The sequence below is a fragment of the Miniopterus schreibersii genome, assembly GCF_964146895.1.
Source record: "Miniopterus schreibersii genome assembly, chromosome: 2".
NCBI classification, from domain to species: domain Eukaryota; kingdom Metazoa; phylum Chordata; class Mammalia; order Chiroptera; family Miniopteridae; genus Miniopterus; species Miniopterus schreibersii.
The window spans coordinates 242,259-265,063 of record NC_138102.1 but is presented as its reverse complement, the minus strand read 5'-3'; the positions used below and the strand labels follow the sequence as shown (position 1 = coordinate 265,063).

Here is a 22,805-nt window from a genome sequence, read left to right as displayed (position 1 = left end):
GACGGGGACCAGTCAGGTCCAGGGCCATGCACCCCACTATTCATCCCTGCCCACCAGGGTGGGCGCAGACACCAAGGTCACTGTCCAGACAGCCCAGCCCCCGCCGTCTGCGGAAGGGCCAGCCGGCCGAGGCTTCTCCATCCACTCGTGGGTTTTCCACAGAACCCCGGTGTTCAGCATTCCCTCTACCTCTCGCTGTTTGTAGGGCATGTTTTCTCCTTGGAAGGTGCACTCGGATCTGTCCTCAGACCACTCTCCCTTCAACAGTCCCCCCATAATCACAACGAAGGACCCTGCCGACCCTCAACCCTGGCTCCTTTATGAAGGGCACTGTTCTCAACATAAAAGTGAGATGCAGGTGCTGTGGGTCAGGACCCAGCCTCATCCCCACCGACATGGGGCTCACCCTACATGTGCACATGAAAGTAGATACACGCCAGCGTCGGTGACTATCCAGAGAATCCTGCCCTCTTACAGCCAGCCCTGCCTCGGATTCCACTTGTGTGCAAAGCCCCTGGCGTCCAGAGTTCTGCCCGCCTCCCGGGGAGGTGAAAATGACAGGACAGGACAGGGCGAAGAGGGGCTGGACTGAGGGACCACCTGCGCATCGCTGGGGAGAAAAGAGCTCTAGAGAGGGGCCTGCAGCCTCCCGCCCCCGAAGCTCGGTGCACCCCCCTCTCCTGTGACCTTGCACCTGGAGCCTGGCCCACGAACACGTAACAAGACGGCCCATATTCGCGGGGAGGCAGCCTGACTGTTCAGCTAGACAGGTTCCCCCCAAAGCTGTGCATGGCCCCTCAAACTAGACAAGGGACTTTCCAGTTTGCCCAAATTGAACTACCTCTGGCCAGAGAGAGAGAGAGGGGGAGAGAGAGAGAATGGGAGAGGGGAAGGGGAGGGAGGGAGGGAGGGAGAGGGTGAGTCATCACATTGATCCCTGGAATATTTCGAGGCTCTTGCCCAGCCAGGATGTGTGGCCTTTGCAGAAACCGGCCCTGGTGGAACCCTGGTCTCTTCTTGCCGAGCGGACACTTGACAGCCAGCAGGAAGCGCTGGGCTCTGCAGCCACCGCTCACCAGCTCAGTGTGAGGTCTGCAGGGGGCAGCACCCTGTCGAGGGCCCTGTGACCCAGCACAGCTCCCCCAACTGAGTCCACACAGGACCCTGCTGGCGGCCGACGGCCCACGGGAGCTGAGGCTCGTGTCCCTTTGCCAAACATACATACTTCCCCTGGGTAGAACTGCGTCGGGTATATTCAATCCCCAAGAACCAACCAGCGACCTCTCAAATCTCACCTTTGCTTCCACGTCTACTTACGATGACAGGCGGTAGGAAGGGCCCTTTCCCCAAAGTTTAACACTGAACATCCGTCTCCCGAGTGCACCGGAGGACACACACTGCCGCTCGGGAAGTCTCGGGAGTTGCTGCCCATCCAGCTCCCTGCTGGACAGGAGGGACGGATGTCAGACTAGCAGGCCCCGGGGTGGCCCTGCCTGGGAGGTGGAGCGCCCTCCGCCTCATGCCTGTACCACCTGAAAGGGTGTTTTTCCTTCTAAGGCCCATCAGATGTGTCACAGGCAAACAGGGGACGTACCATGAGCTGACCCGCTGTGCACCTTTTGTCCCAGTGAATCCAGGTATGAATCCAGGTATGCACCCAGGTGGTCAGTTTCACTTTGAAGGGTAAACATGCAAAAAAAAAAGCAGAACTTAATCCGCTGGACTCTGCCACATGTGGCGGCCAATAAAAATGTCCAGGTGACAGGAGCGCGCCTCAGGGTCACTGAGTTCCTGCCCGGGAGCCTGGGAGCCTGGGAGCCCGGGAGCCCGGGAGCCCGGGAGCCCGGGAGCCCGGTGCTGGAGGAAGTCGCCCAGCCGGTAAATGTTCCTGCTGCCTGTGTGCCAGCCATGTGTCTCCCATGTGCCAGCCATGTGCCCTGCATCTGGTCCATGGTGCAGCATCTCCTGCAAGGAATTCACACACTGAAGCAGTTTCTCTGGGGAAACAAACAGAAGCAGCAGCTGGGAAGAGAGGAAGGTGACAAGCTATTCATTTTGGGCCCATTAATCATCTTTTAAAACTCTGAGCACAAGAGTTGGTCTTCATTGCTCTCCGAGTTGCGGATCCTTCCTTAGCTGTGTTTTTAAATCCTCACTCAAGGATATTTTTCCATTGCTTTTCGGGGGGGGGGGGGGCAGAGAGACAGACATCGATTGGTTGCCTCCTACACGTGCCCCAACTGGGGCCAGGGGTTGAGCCTGCAACGGAGACATGTGCCCTTGACTGGAATCGAACCTGGGACACTTCAGTCCGCAGGCAGATGCTCTGCCCACTGAGCAACCCAGCCAGGGCACCCTGTATTTTTAACACTGATATAAAAATTTAACGCAGAAATCCCTGTAGGCAAAGATGCCTTACTGACTGTCTCTGAGCAGCCTCCTACACAACTTCCCAGTCCTGTGATTCGACAAACAAGTGGTTTGGCTGCTCTGTTACGTCCATCAGGGCTTTTTAAAGTCTTAGTGTTTCTGGTAAATAGATGGATGCACTCCGAAGGCAGGAGAGAAAATGATCACAGATACCCTTCTAGAGTTTCTGTTCAGGAATCAGTTTGGAAGGTGGAAATCCCAAACCGGCAACCCACACAGAACACTTCTCCCCAGGTGGACAGAGCGCCTTCCGCACACGCTGGCCGCCTCGCCCAGCCCCTGGGACCGTGTCAGAAAGCTCTCGGCTTTCCTAAGCGGGTGACTAAGGACATTCATTTCATTGAAGGAACGTGTTATATTCACCCACATATATATGGAAAATACGTTAAATGAAAATAAACTAGGGAAATAAATCTAAAATACACCCCTCCCCCCAGAGACTGTCCTAAAGAGCTGGACAATGTTCACAAATGCCTTAAAGATGAACCTTACACACGGGAACAGGTGACAGGCCAGGTGGGGAAGGGAACGGGGATCTCGGGTCCAGTGAAGAGGGGGCAGGGGCCCTTGGGGATCTGAAGGGAGACAGAACACAGAAGGCCGTCTGGGCAGCTTGGGCCGCTTGGATGTCCAGCAGCAAATGCTTTGCTGACGCAGATCCTGGGAAGCTGAGCTCCACATGTGGACGTGAAGACACACAGACACATGGGCCGGGGGGGGGGGGGGCTGCATCCTGCCCGTGTGGCGAGGACGTCTCCTCGCTGAGCGGGAAGGCCCGTAGCGGAGTGGCTGTCGGCGTCAGTGATTTGGGCTTCAGTGAAGGTTGGTCCCTGTGCTCACCACCAGGAAAAGGGTCACACAGGGGGATGGCTTTGCCATCAGCACAAACCACCCTGGGGAACAGCACACAGGTCACCCACTCCACTCTGCCGGGGTCTGGGACAGACGGTGCGTGGTGCAGCCAGCCAGAGCACCCAGAAACACGGCCACTCCCCAGCCACCAAGTGACATCCTGACACCGATCTCATCCCTCCAAATGTCAGCTGAATCTTCTCAGGACCATGATCAGAGCCTCTGGGTCCCAGGGCCCAGGAAACTAGGACAGAGGGGTCTCCTCAGACCTGTCCCAGTCCCCCCAGATCTGCAGGGCATCCCCTGCACTGAAACGCCAGCCAGCCCTTCAGAGGCGCGTCCATTCGCTCCTCCCACACGTCAGCTGAGGGGGAGAGTTGTGAAGGCCAGGTTTTCCCTTGTTTTCTTTCCTGTGAATGGAGGGAAGTTTTAAAATAACAAAGCTGCACCTTTTAAGCCGAGTGTTCAGAATATGAGCAAACATTGGACAGATAAAAACTCCAGACCGTCACTCATGACATATACACAGCACACCTGGGCCACACCTGGAGGTCCTGCCTTCTCAGCGCGGGTTTCTACGTGGCGTGTGGATGGGTTGTGTGGCAGAGGGTGGGTCACCCCTGAGCTGCTCGGTGAACTCCACCCCCATCAGCACAGGGCCCCCTGGGCCTGCGGGCAGAGCCAGGGCTGGTGTTCAGCTCTAGGGCAGCAGCTGCACATGGTGTCTGTCGAAAGGCCTTGACCATGAGGTTGTCTCTTTCCCCGGTGATGGACAGCAGGTAGGAGGAAAGAAAACACAGCCTCTCTGGGGAGAGCCTGACACCCTCCCTGCTAACCCATCCCTCCCCCAAAGCTGGGAAACCACAGCCTGGCACAGAAGCCGGAGACACAACCATGTCCAGGGACGACATCTAAGGCCACTCAGCCAGGAGTCAGTTTTCTCCTGTGCCAAAGGCAGCCTCAGCCCGGCCTCCCCTCCACACACGAGCCGTGGTTCACGGAGGAGCCCTGCGTGGGCACCCTCCCCACCCTCCCTCCTGGGACAACCCAGGAGCCAGTTACCAGATGACCCCGAGTGACAGTGAAAGGGACTCAGGGCCCCTCAGTGTCGGGCTCAGCTGGGTGTGGGCGCCGAGGCCCTCATCTCTATCACAAAGGGCTGGGAAGGACGCGTGGGGGGCCTGGGTCTGGATCTGCAGGTAGAGGACACGTGAACGCCAGGACATCCGACCAGCGGAGGCAGCCCAGGCCCGTTGGTGGCCTGAGGTCCCTGGAGGGGAGCAGGAACAGTCCACAGGAACCAAACCTAAGGCCCATGCGAGACTGAGCAGGGGGAACGGACAAGGTGCAGGGGTGACCGTGGCTCAGTGGGTCACCACGACAAAGCCGCCACGGCCTCGTGGGTTCTCTGGGAAGGATGTGGACATTGCAGGTGACTGGGCAGAACTGCACACAGAGGTGACATTCCCCCTTCTCCTCCTGCCCAGGGAGCAGCTGCCCTGGACCCACCTTCCTACAGGGGGCCCCACGTGCCACGTGCACGGCCTGAGGACAGCAGGGGTGAGTGGCAGGCAGACCAGGGTCCCTGAGCGACAGAGGTGTCGTGAGCACCAGCTGCATACACAACTGTGCAGAGAGCCAGGACGCGGGGCGAGCTCCCCCGGTGCACGGAGGTCCGGGACTAGGGCCCGTCCCTCCCAGGGGTGTCAGGAATGAACTTGGGAAGGAGTCACACTGTCCTCCCACTGACCATGGAGGTGACCAGCCCCTGCGCATCAAAGTAACTGAGCAGGTTCACCAGAAATTCTTTGGAGCCCAGCTTTCAATGATGGTCCCATGAAACTATTTGGGGACTTGGATAATTACAGTTCTGTCTCCGAACAGTCACGTAATTAAAAGGGAGGAGCAGAGAGCCGGGAGCGTAGCGACTCCCCGAAGTGGCTGAGTGGTGGGGTCACGTGCCAGGGACAAGCACACGGCGCCCACAGGACCCCGCGCACCTGGGAGCACAGCCTCTGCCACACAGTCCGGGACTGACAAGGATCATCCCCACACGAGACCCGGGTGTCGGAAGTCCAACTCCCAGCCACCACGTAGAAGCAAAGCCCTTTGTTCTGTGATAAAAACCAGAAACGGGAGATTCCTGCCTAAATGTTACTCTTAATCCCTACGCAACACTGTGTGTTTTTAACAAATATATGTGACAGGAAAGCGATTTCATGATAACTGTTCTCTAAATAGAAATCCTGAGACTTTTCTCCAGATGCTAATTTTACTCCCAGTTATTATCTGGAAATAATTGTGAATAAAATAACGGCCCAGGGATCCAGTTTCTGGCGACTGCTGTGTCTTTGAAAATAACTGACTGAGTCAGAGTTTCAGGCCCAACCTCTGTGCACGTGGTTTGTGTGCACAGATGCCTGCGGGTGAAAAACTGTTCTAAATGGAGAACATGAATAAAGGAGTCACAGTTAGTGCATGGAGGTGTTTACTCAAACCCCCTGCACAGGTGCACACCGAGTGAGAAACACTGTGTGGAAGGCTCTGGTCTTATTTCAAGACCCACCCAAGGAAATGGGGAAAGCACCCTGGCCCCTAACGTCCTCCCCACGCCTCCTAGACACGTGCAGGGCTGCCCCAGGGTCATCCTCCACGGAGCCTTGAACACGGGCTCTGTAAGTGAGGTGTGTGACGGGGCTGTGTGTGTGCATGCATACACATGACCATCACATGTGATGCATGTGCGCACATGTGTGATGGGGCCGTGTGTGTGTGCCTGCGTGTGCATGTAAGTGCGTGCATGCATGCAGTGGGGCTGTGTGTGTGCGTGCCAGTGTGCAAATGTGTGATGGGACCATGCATGTGTGTGCATGTGTGCACATGTGTGTGATGAGGTGGTGTGTGTGTGTGCCTGTGTGATGACGTTTCCTTCCTAACAAGCACGTGCGCCATCGCAGTGTGCATGGACTAAGTGCATAGACTGAGAAGATGGAAAACCTTCAAATTTCATCACAACCGAGTTCAGTGTCCCTGTGCCGCTCGGATACCGAGTTTTAGAGGAGGTCAGTCTAATCTACTAAACAAAGACTCCTTCTTTTAAGGAAAAGCCAGCCATCAAGTTACACAGCATGTAAGTGGAGGTGGTATTGCTTCAGACGACAGAGAGCTTGGAGGTTTTCCGAGGTGGTTTACTGAAGTCAGAGTGGAGCCCGCCGTCCAGTCTGGTACCTGTCACAGTCACGTCATAGGAGGGATGCCCCTCCTATGACCATGTTTTCCAACATCTCATTTTCAGTTTCTTCACTTGTTCAACCATCAATTAACTGATGTAACTTAAATTTGTGGTTCATTACTTGAATGAGTGCTAGAGACTGAGGGTGAGAGTTAAACTCAGGAAATTGCTGCTCCAGGGTCGGCACCTGCTTGTCCCCAGACCCCAGACCCCAGACCTGTCACGCAGGTGGCAACTCTGGGTGGATCTCCCTGCTATGGCCCAAATCCCACGGAAGGCCCCCATTTCCTGGTTGTGCTTTTACAGACCCTGCCCGAGGGAGGGGTCTCTTTAGGGAGTGACACTGGTGGTCAGAAGTCCTGGGTGAGCACTTGTTGCTGAGTGAAAACTGGTTAAAGGCCACAGAATTTCCACTCTGACACCAGCCTCCCTGCAGAGATGCACCTGAGCTTCGGGGACAGAATTATGAATGAAACTGTCAATATTCACTTAAGCATGGACAAACCAACAGCGTCTCCTTACTGGACATGCTCAGTTCTGTGTGGAGTAGAACATCCACACAGAAGGCATTTGGTGGTTTATCGCAGGAACTTTTAAAACCAGCAATTACCTGGATGCCCGAGTCCCTAACAAACCCCTTTACTGACCTTCCCTTCCATTACACAGGGGCTCGCTCGTTGCCGCTGTTTCAAGGAGCAGAAAATGTCAGCACAGCACACATGCAAACCGGCCTCAGCAAAGACCTCGTCTCCCTTCAATCCACGCCAGTCACTGGCCCCAAAGTTCCCTGCTGAGAAAGCCCCAGGGTCAGCTGGGGGGGGGGGGGGGCTCTGGGGACCCTCGTCAAAGCCTGTGCCCCCTGCAGCAGCTCAGCTGACCTCAGCAATCCCCACTGCCCCTCAGCACGGTCACCTCCGACCCGCAGAGGACAGTCACTCGGGCAGCTACAAACGTTCGCATCTCCTGCTCTGGAAGAGCCTTTCGGTTTTCACAGCATAAAACACGCCGCACGTCCCAGCCTCAGCCAAACGTCTCTCCCTCTCCTTTCATGCCGTTTCCCACAGCAGCGAGGCCTGACCTCCTGCACCAGGCACTACCCAGGGAGCTGTCCCTGCCTTCCTCCCGTGGCCTGCAACTGGCATCTGAAACGATCGCATACTTCCCAACTGCGGTCCCCATTCACGCGCTCCCTGGGGTGCTGCCCAGCGCCCAGCCCTGCATCTCGGCTGCTGCTGCGATCAGAGCCCCAACAGCTCTCACATCACAAACTGCTCTGGTCTGCAGGCTCGTTATGAACTTGCCTTCTCAGAATTACAGTGGAGTAGCTCCAGACTGCTGTGCAAGACCCCCCCCCCCGAAATCCTCCATGGCAACCAAGAGGCTCCCTGGAGGCCAGTAATTCCGCCCTCCTGCTGCTGCTGGGATGTCTGCCTGCTGGGGGGATGAGCATCTCACTCAGGAGCTGAGCAACCTATGGCTCAGAGGGAGGAGGGTGGAAACCATGGTGCAAAGTCCAGGGGGCGCTGCCCAGAGGTCAGCCACCAGGGTGCCGGCCGCCCACTGCCTACCTGATGCCGCTGTCCGGGTGGAGTGCCAGCCGAGCAAAGTGAGGACTGAGTCATCGCACTTACCCAGGTAGTAAGCCGGGGGCACAGCCCGCAGCATCCAGACGCCTGGAGGGAGCCAGGCTTCTCAGCAGCCGGGGAGCCTCACGCTCGGAGGACAGCGAGGGCTCATTGCAGGAGGCGGTGGCCAGCGGCGGCCGTGTGTCCAGGGGCCGGGTCGGCCGGCGCGGACACCTCAGCACGGGCTCAGCCAGCCCGGGGACTGCAGCAGGGCGGCACAGGCGTGCGATGCATGTCCCACATATCCCAGCACCACAGAAAACATGGACCTGGAGCTCGCTCCATGTGGACGTGGGGGCTGTTCCTACGGAGCAGGGGAGGGAGGCTCTGTCCTCCTGCCGGAATCAGCCATGGAGCTGGAGCCTTAGTTACCCTGCGGCGCTCTCCCCTCAGGACATCAGTTACAGAAAGCAGGTGCCCGTCTCCTGATTTTTCAGTTAACGGTCTGTAATCTCATTTCACAAACGATCCCTGTTTAGGCAGGAGCCGCCTATTGTGATGATATCATTTGCTCCAGCCCCATAAATGGGCAACTTCCTGGGGAGCGTCAGCACTGACGACAGGGTCTGTGTGAGGGGCGGGCGGGTGCTGGGGGGAGAGCGTCTCCCAGGCTGCTCACTCGCCATGTCCAGTGCTCCCCACGTCTGAAAAGTTACAGACGGAGAGGAAAGCCCTCCCGGGAAGGGCTCCGTCCACCCTGAACTGCTCCTCTCTGGGGAGGGGAGGGGAGGGGGCGGCCTGGGAACCAGCAGACTGGCACCTGCCACAGGACCTTCCTCCCTGTGCCCCTCTCAGCCCCCGACAGAGGGTGTCAGGGAAGCGCTACCTGCAGACCGCAGAGGTTGAAGGTCAAGCCTTGTTGGCACTGTGACCCCACCCCGCTCCTCCCCCCACGTGGTACACACATCACCACCCAGAACTGTGGTCAAGAGGGAGGAATTCAGACCAGGACAGGTGTCATGCGAGGGAGGCCAAGACCCTCCCCACGCAGGACACTGCACTGTCACTAAGTGTGGACTTCTCTAAGTGGACGCCCGGGAGCCGACGACCCCAGGTGTGCGTGTAGACTCTTCATTTCAGCATCATCTGAATGATGCGTAACGTGGTGTCTCCACCTGGACATGAGAAGGGGTCTTCGGGCAAATTTTCATCACACAATCTTCTCGATGTCGCCTCCACTGAGCCCGTGGCCTACACAGTTCAGTCTGAGGTGGCGGCTCCGTGGACTCACCCACCATCACCGAGATGGGTCCACTGAACTGTCCGAGTCCATTACAGGGAAAACACATCTGTGGACAGACAACCCTGGATGCTCCGGGGCCATGTTTCTGCCGGCTCAGGCTCCTAGCCAGCATTCCCAGAGGGCTGAAGCCGGCCTTGCTCCTGTCCCCTGGGAGGGACGAGAGGTGCCCAGCACAGAGCAGCCTCCATGAGCTGAAATCCATGCACAGCCCACGATCCAGGCAGATGAGACCGAGTCTCCTTCCCTGAGCCACACCCCAGGATGTGCACACCATCTGAGTCGGCGCCGAGGAGCCACCTTGGGCCTGACCTCAGGGGGTTCATGGGGACAGACCTGTAGCCCATGGGCCCTTCTCGGAGGAGAGAAGCCCGCCTGCCACGTCTTGCTGACACGTAGGTGCTTCCTTCTGTGGGGACGTCACCCGTAACACCAGGGTGGACTTAGCGTCCACCTGGAACCCCAGAATGTCACCTTATTTGGAAACAGGTCTTTGCAGATACAATTAATCAAGGATCTTGAGAGGTGATCATGGAGGACTGGGCTGGGCCCTAACTGCAATGGCATCCTTGTAGGATGGGGGAGGCCACAGAGGCCACAGAGAAGCCATGTGCTCACAGCCAAACACAGGAGTGACTGACACACCCCGAAGCCACAGAACAGCAGGGACGTGGCCACAACGGAAGCTGCTGAGCATCTGTTACTAGCTCTTTAAGGCAGACACAGGTGGGCACTGTCAAAGGGAAACTGATGTTCAAAGGTGTTAGGTTATCTGATAGGCATGTCAGGCTGTGCTTCTCACTTCCGCTCCTGGGCTGAAAATGCTCCTTAAATAGCACGCCAAGCCCTGGCCTGTGTGGGTCAGTGGTTAGAGCATCGGCCTGCAGACCAAAGGGTCATGTGTTAGATTCCTGGTCAAGGGCACATACCTGGGTTGCAGGTTCAATCCCACATGCAGGAGGCAACCAATCAATGTCTCTCTCTCACATTGATGTCTCTCCCCCCCACTTCCCTCCCTTCCACTCTCTCAAAATCAGTGGAAAAATTATCCATGGGTAAGCATTAACAAAATTTTTTAAAAACCCTGAACAAAATAGGCTGAGTGTCCACCTGTCTACACCGGCACCAATGTCTGCCAGAAGTGACCAGAAGACGTCTTAGAAACCACACCCTGGCAGGTCAAATTCCCGCCCCCAGGGGATGACAACAAAGCTGGATTAACTGACCCCAGTCAGCCAGCTGCCTCTCAGCTTCACCCCCTTCCTCTTCAACACGGGCTCGTCTCTGCCGAACCGCATGTGACTGTCTGGCTTGTCACAAGGCCGCCCAAGATTTGAGAAGGGCTGCACAGGAACTAAAGCCACCCTGGAAGTCCACCAAAGGGTCTGGCCGGTCAGCGCAGACGTCAGAGCTCAGCCACGCTGCCCCTCTCCAGCGCGTGGTCATGTGTTGGGTCCACTATTAGTCCAGGGTCTCCGGAGAAACAGGACCAGGAGGGACACAGACAACAGATTTGTTGCAGGAATTGGCTCCTGTGATGTGGGGACCAGGAGGTCCCTGATCAGCCATCAGCAAGTGGGAGGCCCAGGAGAGCAGGAGACCATGTCTGAGGGCAGCCGAAGGTGGGCATCCAGCTCAGGCAGAGACCGGGTCTGCCTCCCTCCACCAGGATGGTCCAAGGACCGGTGAGGCCACCTCTTTACTCAGTGTGCAGGCGCAAATCCTAATCTCCCCTGGACACCCCTCACAGGCACCCCAGAAATGACCTCCCAAACTGACACAAAGTAACCACTAGGCCTGTTCTCAAGGAACAAAGTAGCAACAACCTACTTGGTAAGCAACATCTCAGTTTCAATAGGAGGGATTTCGGCAAAGTAGCAAAAATGAGATGTAAGCAAATGAGACTGAATGGCCAGGGTAAGCCTCCCTAAGTGTACACCCCACACAGCCTCCTGTGGGCACACGGCAAAGTTATGTGACATCCACCCTCTCAAATCACCGGGGTCACCTGGAGCAGCTCCCACCAGGTGTTTTCCATAACCACAGATTCAGGCAGAACCACAAACAAAACGGGTTCTCATGTCTTCTTGCAGCTTTCTGAGTCCTAGCACAGACGAAGGATTTGAGATTTGGTAAGTCAGGGAGCTGATACCCCAACACGTCTTTTACGTCTCCAGCCTTACACATAACAGTTTCCACAAGGATTCTGTTTTACTCCATCGAATGAAAGATTATCTTGCTTTTTGTTTTCTCGGTAGCAGCACGGTTTAACCCCTAGTGTTGGTATCAGTGAACACAGTCACAATTCCTCAAGATGAAAGGCTGCAAGCTATTGGCAAATAAACCTCACTCCGAGAAAATAACACCCGAGGCGCTCCTGTTTGCCTGGTCCTGTGCGTAACCCCCAGAAGGATTTTTCTGGTGTTTAGATTAGAGATCCCTAATCTTCGTTCAGAGGTAGACTTAAGAAATGAAGACACAGTCCAGTGAGGGAGTGAGAAAGGCAATAAGCAGACCTAGAATTCTCAGGGCAACGCCATTTGTATCTATAAAAGGGAGGGATAATCGGTCAGTTACTGACTTGGGCCCTATTTATACAACGGTCACGATGGATGGTAACTTAGTAAAACTGGAAATACATGCGGCATCTGGACGTTGGATTAACATGAACTGTGGGTCGTCCGGGTTCACCTGTGAGTACTGGGATGTATCTTAATTTACTTGTGTTAACTAATAACCTGCATTAATACAAACTGCTAACTTCAGTCTATCACACCTGCATGCACATCTAAAGGGACTGTGTGTGTCCTGGAGTCAGAATTAATTCTAGGTTGAATACTTTCCCAGGCTTTGAAGATGAAATTTGCAGTAATAATCTCACAACTGCATTTGTTCTGAGCTCGTGGTGGTATTTCCAGTCTACAACTAACCAGGCTGAGGTCCATCAAAATTAAGTTGCCTCTGGAGCTACCATCTGGGCTGGTCAAATTCAAGCCCAGCTCTGACTCCAAAGGTGATGTTGGCCCCGCTTAATGCTATGAGGACTCTAAACCCACACTTGGCAGGAGTCAGCTACTGTCCCTTGACCTGGCACCTGGGTTCACATACATTTCACACACTGGGATCATGGGATGGGGTCCCCGCTTAGGGACTATGCAGTCCCCCTCCACTGGTTCCACGGCAAACACGAGAACAAGAAATACCTCCTCGGGGATACATGTCCAAACACAGGGAAAGCCTGAAGTTAAAACCAAAAGGAAACACCAGGAAAAGACCCAGAACAGAGTGAAAGCTGAGGAGTGTGTCTAATCTACCAGGACCCAGTCCCCTCCAAGTGCACAGAACACCCAGTAAAACCAACCCACACGTGCAGACTAGAGGGGCCACGTGTGTGCGACACACGGGGTTACGAGTGGAGGGGCCATGTGGCCGGGCCTCCTGTGCAACGTCTCCATGTAGGACACTGGACTGAGGCCATTTAATCTAAAGCTCAAATGAGAAACAGCGTGGGTAGGTTTACCTGAAACATGAATATAACTTTTAAAACCCTCTAATGTTGCTATGAGTTGCCTTAGGAAGCGACACATTCGGGGACTACCCTGAGCTGCTTTCCTGGTCATGAAACAATTCTACGTGGATGACAGTGACACATGTACCTACGTGCCCTGCTCTTCCCCATGACACGCCATGGTCATGTCCCCACCACCGAGACCACACCATGGTCCTGCTTTCCAATGACTCTTTCCTGTACTCGAGCAGGCATTGCTGCCCTTAATATTTAAGTTATAAGATCATGGAGATGAAAATTATGCCCAAGTCCATGAAGACTGAGACCAGGGCCTTCTCTCCCTGGTGACGCCCAGGCAGAAGCTGAGGTCCACATTCGTGCGCAGCTGGACGGTGGCCCCGGCAGGGATGCAGCCCAGAGCTGTTCCTAGTGCCACAGAAAGAACTTGGCATCGGAAAGGAAAGACACTGGCTTCAGATTTCTGAGGGGAAACGCTTGCCAACAGGACTATTCAATAGCACATGATGGAATCTGAGTAATAAGTGCAGAGTCTAAATGGAAAATGGATCATCCGACTAGAGCGCTAACCAGATAAGTACCTGGCAGGTCCATGGACAGAAAACAGGGATCATTTATCACATCAGTACTTAGAGCCAGAGGAGGGGACCAAAGAGGTGTGGATGATTCTAAGTCACTGTCCTTACAACACAGAAATCAGTCGCCGGTGTAAGCTGAAGCTCCAGACCTTAGTGAGTTCATCTTTTTCCCCCTAAAACAGGTCCTACCAGTCCCAAACCAGCTGCCTCACGTGCTGAGATTGTCACGTAATAGCTTCGCCACGTAACTGGAAATGTGAGGAAGTGGTCTCGTGACAAATTCTATCAATCGCCTTCTTTACCAAAATGTGTCTGCATAGATTTGATCCCTGGTAGAAAGTTTGGAAAGTTGGTCCTTACAAACCTCTGAAACACCCCTGTCATGCATGTGTCACATGTTTCATGCGTGTCATGTGTGTCACACACGTCTCACAGGCCTGGATGTAGTGATCGCTGACTGTTGTTCTGCTCCCTTCCCCATGCCCCTCTGGGTGTCTCAGCGCAGACTTTGCCCACAGAGCACACGCTGCGCTTTCTTGCATTAAAATTACCTGCAAACACAATGTCTCTCTCCTGGGGTCTTTGAGGTCGGGGATCACAGGCGACTTAACTGAATATCCCACAGCACTTGACGTGGCACCTTATGAAAATAACTCCTTGGTATTTGGGGAAGAAAGAAGAAAAGGGAGAGAGGGCCTCCAACAGTGAGGAGCCTGTGGACCCCACTGGACTAACACCCGACCCCACAAGCACGTGGAGACGAGACCAGTCCTGGTGGGTGCAAGGACAGGCGCTCCCTCCTCCTGCCTGTGAGACGGGGCTCGGTGCCCAGCATGACCGAGAACTGAGCCACCGGGCAGGCGGGCAGGTGCTGCCCCGGCTGCAGAACATGAGTTTGGGGAGCCTGCTTCTCCCCTGCCTCCCTGGGGGCCCCACGTGGGCGGAGGGTGAGCAGCGGGCAGCCCCTGGTGTGCAAGTGAAACTGTCAAATATCCGTGTGCCACGTGCAAGCTCGCTGGCCTTGCAAAGTCACAGCACATCAGATTTCAAACAAAACAAGTTATCTGCTCTCAGGGTGGCTGTTCCCCATTCAGAGGCGAGTCCGTCATGGCCCGGGGGGCTTGGGACCGGCTCCAAGGTGCTGTGACCGAGCAGAGGTGGGAACAGGGCCTCCATGGGACCCGAGGCCCAGTGTGGCTGGCTCGCCGGCCAGGATTAAGGCCATGCTAGGAGGTCGACTGGACAACTGTTGATGCAAAATCTCAGGCCACTGATGTCCCAGCACACTCTGCCAGGATAAAACTGGAAAGTCTAACGTCTCCACTGTTCGTTTTAAACAGTCTCCCTACGCCGTCTCACACTGAAGGTGCACGGTACATTAATAGAATCTACGCCAATGCTCCGGAACGGTGCCAACACCTCTGCGTGTGCCCGTGGCACTGGGCCACTTCACGTCTGAGCACAAGAGGACCTCGTGCTCAGAGAAGAGCAGCCACTTCGACACCACGGCAAGTGCTCCTTGTGGCCGAGTGCCCCTGAGAGCTCTCTCACGCGAAGAGGCTGGGCTCCGGGATGCCACAGCAGGGACGTGTCAGTACCTGGGCAGACGGCCAGGTGCACTGCCCTGGGTTTTCCACCCGAGTCGCCTGGGAGGCAGCAGCTCCTCTGCCCACCCCGGCCAGGCCGGCTCCCGTCGATGTCACCTGCTCCTCACAGGCTGCTGCGCCCGAGCCCCCCCGAGGCAGGTGAGCACGTACGTGGGTTCGTGTCTCTGACAATTTCAGTGACAAACGTGTTCTCAGATGTTATGTATAATACTTGAAAGTGTCAAGAATAGGGGACTGGGTTGAAAAAGTCACGAAATGTATCCACAGAATACTGTGTAGCTGTAAAGTTCACAGAGTGTGAGAACACTGCACACACATCTACCCATTTATAACTTACTATTAAGGTTTAGAAGTTGGAGAAAACTACTCGCAAACCACAAACTCATTTATTCTCCAGGAGTGTATGTGTCCATGTGTCCCTGTGTCTGTGGGTGTCTGTGTCCGTGTGTCCGTGTGTGTACAGTGGAGGTAAATACAGCAGAATTTCCACAATAGTAACTTCAGTGCTCAGAGTCATAAGGAGTAACAACGTATCTTTTTCTATACGCCCTACATTTCCCCAAGTCAACATTGTTTATATCACCAGAGAGAAAACCACAATAAATTTCACTTTAAGAAGAGGGTAGGTTCTATCCGCTTACGGTATTAAATCAAGTGTTTAGAAAGAGACACGAACACCTCTTGCTGACGGAATCCACGTGCCAGGGCTGCGTTCTAGGGGCCGGCGTGGGGAAGAGTGGCCGTGTCTTTGAAGACACTAAAATTACAGAGGTGGGAGGGCCTTCAGACAAACACTTAGTTTTCAATAATTGAGTATAATGCAGTAGTCACTGCAAATGTCACACAATTTCTGTCCCAAATATTTGAGATAAATATAAAATCTTTATGATATAAACACTCAGATACATTCAGTAGTCTTAAATTGCTTTTTAAAATATTTTTATTGGTTTTTAGAGAGGAAGTGGAGAGAGAGAAAAACATCGATGAGAGCGGAACATGGATCCCCTGCCTCCTGCACGCCCCCTACTGGGGATGGAGCCCGAAACCCGGGCATGTGCCCTGCCTGGGAATCGAACCCTGACCTCCTGGTTCATGGGTCAATGCTCAACCTCTGAGCCACACCAGACAGGGCCTTTTAACCAATTATTGATGACAGCCTCTTGAAGTATGTATTTATGGGAATTTGCACTTAAATGGGAAATAACTTCTCAGCGACAGGCACAGAACTTGTCAATCTCTTACCAAGCTCATGCTGAGGATTCCATAATATATCATATTTCCTGAACAACTGAGTTCCAATTGTGACTCAAACAGTAACATCACTGCTGTTTTTCTACCTTTTAATCTGTTCCTGTCATTTTAATACTGTTGTGAAAATCACTTGTGCAAATTATTAGGCACAAAGTTTAAGGGGGAAGAGTACCTAGGAGAACATCTAATGAGAGCTCCTCATTTTATAGAGGAAGCAGAAAGGAGACCCCTCACAGGGAAGTTTACCCAGGACTGTCGGCCTCCATGCAGAACTGCAGGGATCCGAGTGCCCAGTGCCCAGGTGGCCTCGGTCCCTCACCCTCTCCTCCTCCCACTGCGCCAGCAGCCCTGGGCCCCAAGCCCAGGCATATTGTCTGTACCCAACTTACTCAAATTAAACAGCTCAAGTAAATGAACAGAATACTCACAATGGTGCTCTACTGGTTAGAAATCATTTCAGCAGAAGGATTGGACGCTGTTGCAGACGACTGGGGGCCTAGGGGACAGAGTTACTGACCGACAAGCCCTGTCCCTGCGAGTTGGCAAGTCCCAGAATCAGCATCTATGACAACTGCTCCCTGGGAGAGGCCCGGGAGCTGGGTGGGGATTCAGGTCATAAATTCAAGTCAGAAGAAGGGAATCTACAGCCTACAGGTAAAGCTCCTTGGTGGAGCATGTCTGAAATACTTGACAGAAAACAGAGAAGCCAGTGCCTTCCCAACGCTCAGACCCGTCTCCCACCGAAAGGCTGCACTAGAGGCAGAATGAAGGAGGACTGTCAAGAAATAAAGATAATTATCACACGATGCCTCAACACTCCTGTTAATAGGTGCCTAGCTCCCTTCTATTTACCATGAATTTACTAGGAACTGGATGGCTTTCGTGTTTCCAGGTTGATTTTCATTAATTTTAGTAGAAAAACTTTCAATAAAATTGAACAGCATATTTCTCACATTCTCTCATCTACTCCGGTGTCCCCGGCACCCCTTCACTGTGACCCACTAACGGGGACCCAGCACCACGAAGCCAGGACCACAACAGGTCGGAGGGACAGGGCCCTCACATCCCTCCCGTCAGCAGACATTTACTACGTGCCAGGCACCCCCAGGTGTGGACAGAAAAGCGAACAAAACAGAAAAGCCCGTCCTGTGAACTGGCATTCTAGTGGGGAAGCAACGAACACCATAAACGTGTTTACTGTTTGGTGGGTAAAAGGGGGAGAAAGGTGTCAGTGTCCAGCTTTGACACGGGACAATGTGTCAAGTGGAAAGAGCGGCACCTGAGAGTGACGTGGGGCAGGAGACACAGGTGGGGGACAGGCCTGTCCTCCCACAACCCCAGGTGCCCTAGGAACTCAGAGTCCCGACTCCCCCACTGGCCTGGCCTGGGATCCTCACTGGAAAGTGCCCATAAACCCTCCATCCGTGACTGAGTGGCCTCCACGCCATCCCCTCTGCCACTTTCCACACAAAACACGATTCCTGGATGACTGCTTTCCTCCGAGGGTTCCCTTTCTCAAGGTAATGAGCGACTCGCAGGGACTCACGGTCAGAGGTTAATCCTGTGCTGTCCCTGTGTCTTAGGGAGTCTTCCCCAAACCTGTAGGGAGCCCAGCAGAGACCTGCTCTAAGCCAGAGACAGCTTTTGGTCCCCTACCCCAGGCCACATCACAGTCCAAAGGGACACCTCTGTCTAGGATGCCCTGCTGGGGACCACAGCGAAACCAGTGTCCCTGGCCTGAGCAGTGGCCTGACCAGGTGATCACACCCAAGTGGAGAGCTGGTTCCTCCAGGACGGGGCAGGACAAGCTGGCCTGAGTGGGGGACACACAGTGGGGGACACAGGAACCCCCACAGCAAGTCAGCGCAAGCGCACCATGGCCGTCTGCAGCTCTGTGTTGTTTGCAGCTGAGGACACTGGCCACAGACCACCTGCTCCCCAGGCCCACGTGCTCCTCCCGGAGGAGGACGGCTCCACCTAGAGGACACACGGACACCGCAGCAGGAGCTCAGAGGCTCTGCAGGGACAGGAGCCGCACCAGGAGAGTGTCCCCCAGAACAGGCTTCTTCCACATTTTCGATGTCCGGCTGCCCCTGCAGCAAAGATCTGAGGACCCTCAGCCCAGAAGGGCCCAAGCGGGTGCGGTGGGGTCCGGAGGTGAAGGGACAGGAAGCGCGAGGAAGGCCCGAACCAAGATTCCTCCAGAGGCACCGGCCTGAGCTGCAGACCCGGAGACGAGCCAGACAGAACCCGGCCGCCAGACCCAAACATACCAGGTGGCTTCTGGAAGGACAAGCTCCAGGCGGCGGCAGGACATGCCCCTCACTCCTCAGAGATGTCAGGTGAGCAAAGTGCAAACACTGATCCTGTTTTATCTCCCCAAATTTAAGCGAGCCCACGATTATATGTTCTGTGTACATTTTGTTGAAAATTAACCCTCTCGAGGGCCAAGGGCAGATGATCTCCCCCAGGACAAGACAGGAAGTGAATCTGCGCAGCACCCAGACCCCGTGAAAAGGGAACCCACTCCCCATGTCACTAACGTAGAGCAACTGGAGAGGTGGTTTGGCGGGTCTGACGCGTTTTACTTATGAAAACATCTTGTGACCTTGTGCAACCCTGAATCACAGCCAGGCCATGAGGGGCAGCTACAGAGCAAGGATTCATCCGGAGAAAAGGCTTCTCCTGGCGTCCGTGATGAACAGCCCTGTCGTCAGGAAGGGACCGTGACTCGGCTCCCACTGGGACCCGGGTAACTGCCCCAGAGACAGGGGGCTCCCAGACCAAGCCAATCTGGCCTCTCCCCATGGATTACCTCCGATGGGCCTCACCCAAACCAAGCGCTTCAGGGCGTCTGCTGAGGCGGGTCTAGTTTCCATTTTATAAAAGAAAAAACGGGCCAAAACAGAATTTCTGAACAATCAGATTTTTACACCTTGAGATCTGCCCACCAGGTTAGAGCCCTTAAGGGTATAAGAACTGGACACAAGTTGGAGAGATACGAACCCGACTCAGAAGGACGGTGCCTAAGAAACCTGCAAAAATGTGGCACCAAGTGACGTGGGAGCCCTTGGGATTCTGCTAACACACTGGTTTTCTGACTGAGAAACTCCTGAGTAGGTGCGGGTCATGTCACGTCGCATCCTGCTGACCCGCCCTCACCCGGTTGGTCTTCTGTTGCAGCTCCATTACTTCTTCCAAGGCCCCGATTTCACACACACACACCCCGACTTCTCACAGAAACAAAAAACCCCGGGAAGGAAGCGGTGAAATTAAAACCCTAACTAGAGGGCATTAATTTATCCAAATTAGCAAACCCCAAACAGGGTCACTTCTTGAGAATTACAGCTAAGTCTCAATATTTATTCACTGCCCAGAGGACGTTCCTCAGGCAGGATCCCCTCGGCCACTCAACTTCCAAAGGGCGTCTCGCAGAGGCTCTGGGGACGAGACGGTGTGTTCACCTCGAGGGTGAACTGGACACAAGTTGGAGAGATACGAACCCGACCCAGTCAAAAGGACTGTGCAGGCACTTTCCTAGGTTTCCATTTCTCAGGTTAGGGACTGGCCACTGGTGTATCTGATGTTCCTGCAGGGTTGGGGCACCCGGGGTCCTTAGTCTTTTTTTTTTGGTTAACCCTCCCCCAGGACACCTTTCCCATTGCTCTTTAGAGGGAGGGGGAGGGGGAGGGGGAGGGGGAGGGAGGGAGCGACACCGATGCAAGAGAGACCTTGACTGGCTGCCTCCGGCACCCACCCCGACAAGGCCGGGGATTGAGCCCGCAACCCAGGTAGGTGCCCAATCGGGAATTGAACCTGCGACCCTTTTGGTGCTCGGGCCAATGCTCGAACCGCCGGGCCACACTGGCCAGGGACCCTGGACATTCTTGACAAGGACTCCCCAGAACTGAGCCCAGTAGAATTTAGGGAAAAAGTTATCCGACTTGATTGTCCAGTTATAATCCCGCCAACAAGCATCTGAGGAAGGCCCCAGGCACACGGCGCCCCACACCTGCTGCTCCGGCCCCCCAAGCATGAAGGCACACGCATGACAAACAACACGGCACTTAGAACTCCCCACTGTGCAAGCGACAGAGCTCAGGGGTGCCCGGGGCTGCCCACCTGAGCCCACTCACCTGGCGATGCCGTTGGAGCCTCAGCTGAGCCCCCGGTTCCCCTGCGGGCACCGAACCAGCAGCAGGGAGAGCACCTGGGAACCCACCAGAACTGAGACTTGGCAGCACAGGTGGGGCCCAGGGAGCTGAGTTTACTACCCTCCGGGGCCTGTGCCCTTTGGCATGGCCCCCGCCCCCGCCCCCGCAGGAAGGCAGTGGCAGCTCAGGCACTTTACTGTCCTCAGGTGGTAAAGGGCCCCGGGTCTTGACGTTTCTCTTTGGTTGAACTTCTAATCGCTCTCCACAGGAAGAGCCGCTCCTCAAGGGCTAGCAAGCCTGCAGCCCCGGGTACTCGTGGGGGTCTAAACTCTTTCCAGTGCTGTGTGAGATGGCGGGACGGCCTGAGAATGTGCCCAGGTCTGCGGGGCGGTGAGCTGCTGGCGTCTCGTCCAACGCACACAGGCCTCCCCTGGGCCCTGGGGTGCAGGCGTCAGGGGCCCCTACAGCCTGACAACCAGCTAAGAGTGGGCAACGCTGGGTCCCAAAGGTGGGCCTTTGGTCCTGCTGAGTGGTTTGAAATCAAAGGCAGCCCCGCATCACTCGCGGCCTCGCGCTTTTATCTCAGTTCCCTTCCTTCCGGTCCCCTGAAGAAGTGGCCACTGGCTCAGAAGTCAGGGGACGCCCGCTGGTTACTGGACTCAGTCTTCCTGGCCACATCACAGCCACCCCTGGGCTCCCTGCCCAGGTGACACTGCCAACCACAGCCTCGCTCACCTCCTGAAGGCAAATCGCAGGCATCGCCCGTGGACAATCTCGCCGGCACCTCAGGCACCTGCTCGGCGCCGTGTGCAGTTTAGTCCATAAGCAGCTGGAACAATCTTCCCCCAAGTACCTGCCCGACTGAAATCCTGCCTGTTTAAAGCTCGACTCTTATTAATCGCAAACCATTTCATTTTGTGCGGATAATTTTCTCGGCATTTGTTCAGTTAAACGTTAACTGTGACCATTTCAAACAGACCTCAACCCCCTTAATTACAGTGTGAGCTCACGGGACAGCAGGGATGTGTCAAAAATGCTCTTTGAAAACCAGCTAAAAACCATATTAGTGTAGCCCTGTCTTTGCTCAGAGACCACTGGGATCCGACTGCCCAGGAATGAGCCCCGGCCTTTCCCTGCATCAACTCTGCAGCCTCGGCCCCACCGCAGCCCAGGCTCTGCTGGAAACGGGGAGACGGCCGCGCCGGACGCGAGGAGGCCGAGCAACCCACCCGAGGACACCGCACAGTCCCCGATCGCTCGGAATGTGCCGCGCAGGGAGAGGAACGCCCTTCAGGGAGTTCACCAGGTTTACAGTCACTTTTTAAGCTCAGATGAGTTTTTACTGGGTCACTTTCCACACCAGGCTCGTGGCTGAGCCCATGGCCGTCTGCACTGGTTCCCAGCCCCGGTGCCTGCGCAGCGATGTTCGGGGTCACAAGACCCCCTCCGCGCTTCTGTTCTCCACATAGTCGCGGAGCTTGAAACCCGTACGAGCCCCAGAGACACACAGAAGGCGGCAAACTGCTCGCTGCCCAGCTCACGAACCTGGTAAGTCCTCGAGCTCCCATGTTACCTGGGAAACTACAGCTAGAACAGAAGCGATGCTGGAATTCTTTCTAAAACACTACTTCTGCTTTATCCTTAAGAACAGTCCCGTGTTTTTCCTTTTTGTCTCTTATAAGTTAGAGGTTTCAATCCACTTTCTCAATATTTTAAATACCGGAGTGTTCTATAAACAAAAGCACTTTGGTCGACAATGGTATCATGTAAAAATTTTTAGAGATGGAAATTTTGAAAATTAATATTTAAGTATTTTGTTGTGAAAGACTGGCCTAAAAATGGTAAACATTAGAACAAAACCATGGAAATGACATGAAATTATGTTTTCATTTACAAGTTGCTCAGCGGGCTTCTGGTTGAACAGCTTCAGACAGAGACAGTGGAGAGAAGCTACGTCCAGCGTGTCCTCTTGGTCGTAATTAAAGGGAGAACAGTGAAGGCAGTTCCTTCCTCCCCCGGCCGCACAGGCAAACACCTAGTCTGGGAATGAAAGTGGCACCACCTCAAAACCAAGAACTAAGTCAGGACCAGCAAGCATCGAAACAGATGCAAATTAAAAGAAAACTCTTGACGTGGGTTTGAGATGGTCACACGGAAACCAAAGCGGGGGAAAGACGACACACGACAGGGAGGGTCCCGCAAATGTCACCCTACGGAGACAGGAACGACCAGGAAATAAAGTAACTTCGAAGATGTAAAACTAGGAAGAGCCTCTGGCGTGAATAAGCCATTGAAAACCACCGCTGGGAA

At 54.7% G+C, this 22,805-nt stretch overlaps 1 protein-coding gene across 2 annotated transcripts in view; it reads right to left on the bottom strand.

Annotated features, from left to right (window-relative positions):
* DLGAP2 (DLG associated protein 2) overlaps nt 1-22,805 on the bottom strand; it is a 274,304-nt gene that overhangs the window by 162,451 nt on the left and 89,048 nt on the right. Inside the window, exon 1 of one of the 2 annotated variants that reach the window (XM_081129835.1) lies at nt 8,146-8,612. The exons of the other annotated variant lie outside the window; for it this stretch is intronic. Coding sequence (XP_080985961.1) covers nt 8,146-8,179 — 34 coding nt within the window. The 5' untranslated portion in view covers nt 8,180-8,612. Of the gene's footprint in view, nt 1-8,145; nt 8,613-22,805 lie in introns of those variants that run through there. 2 annotated transcript variants of the gene reach the window in all.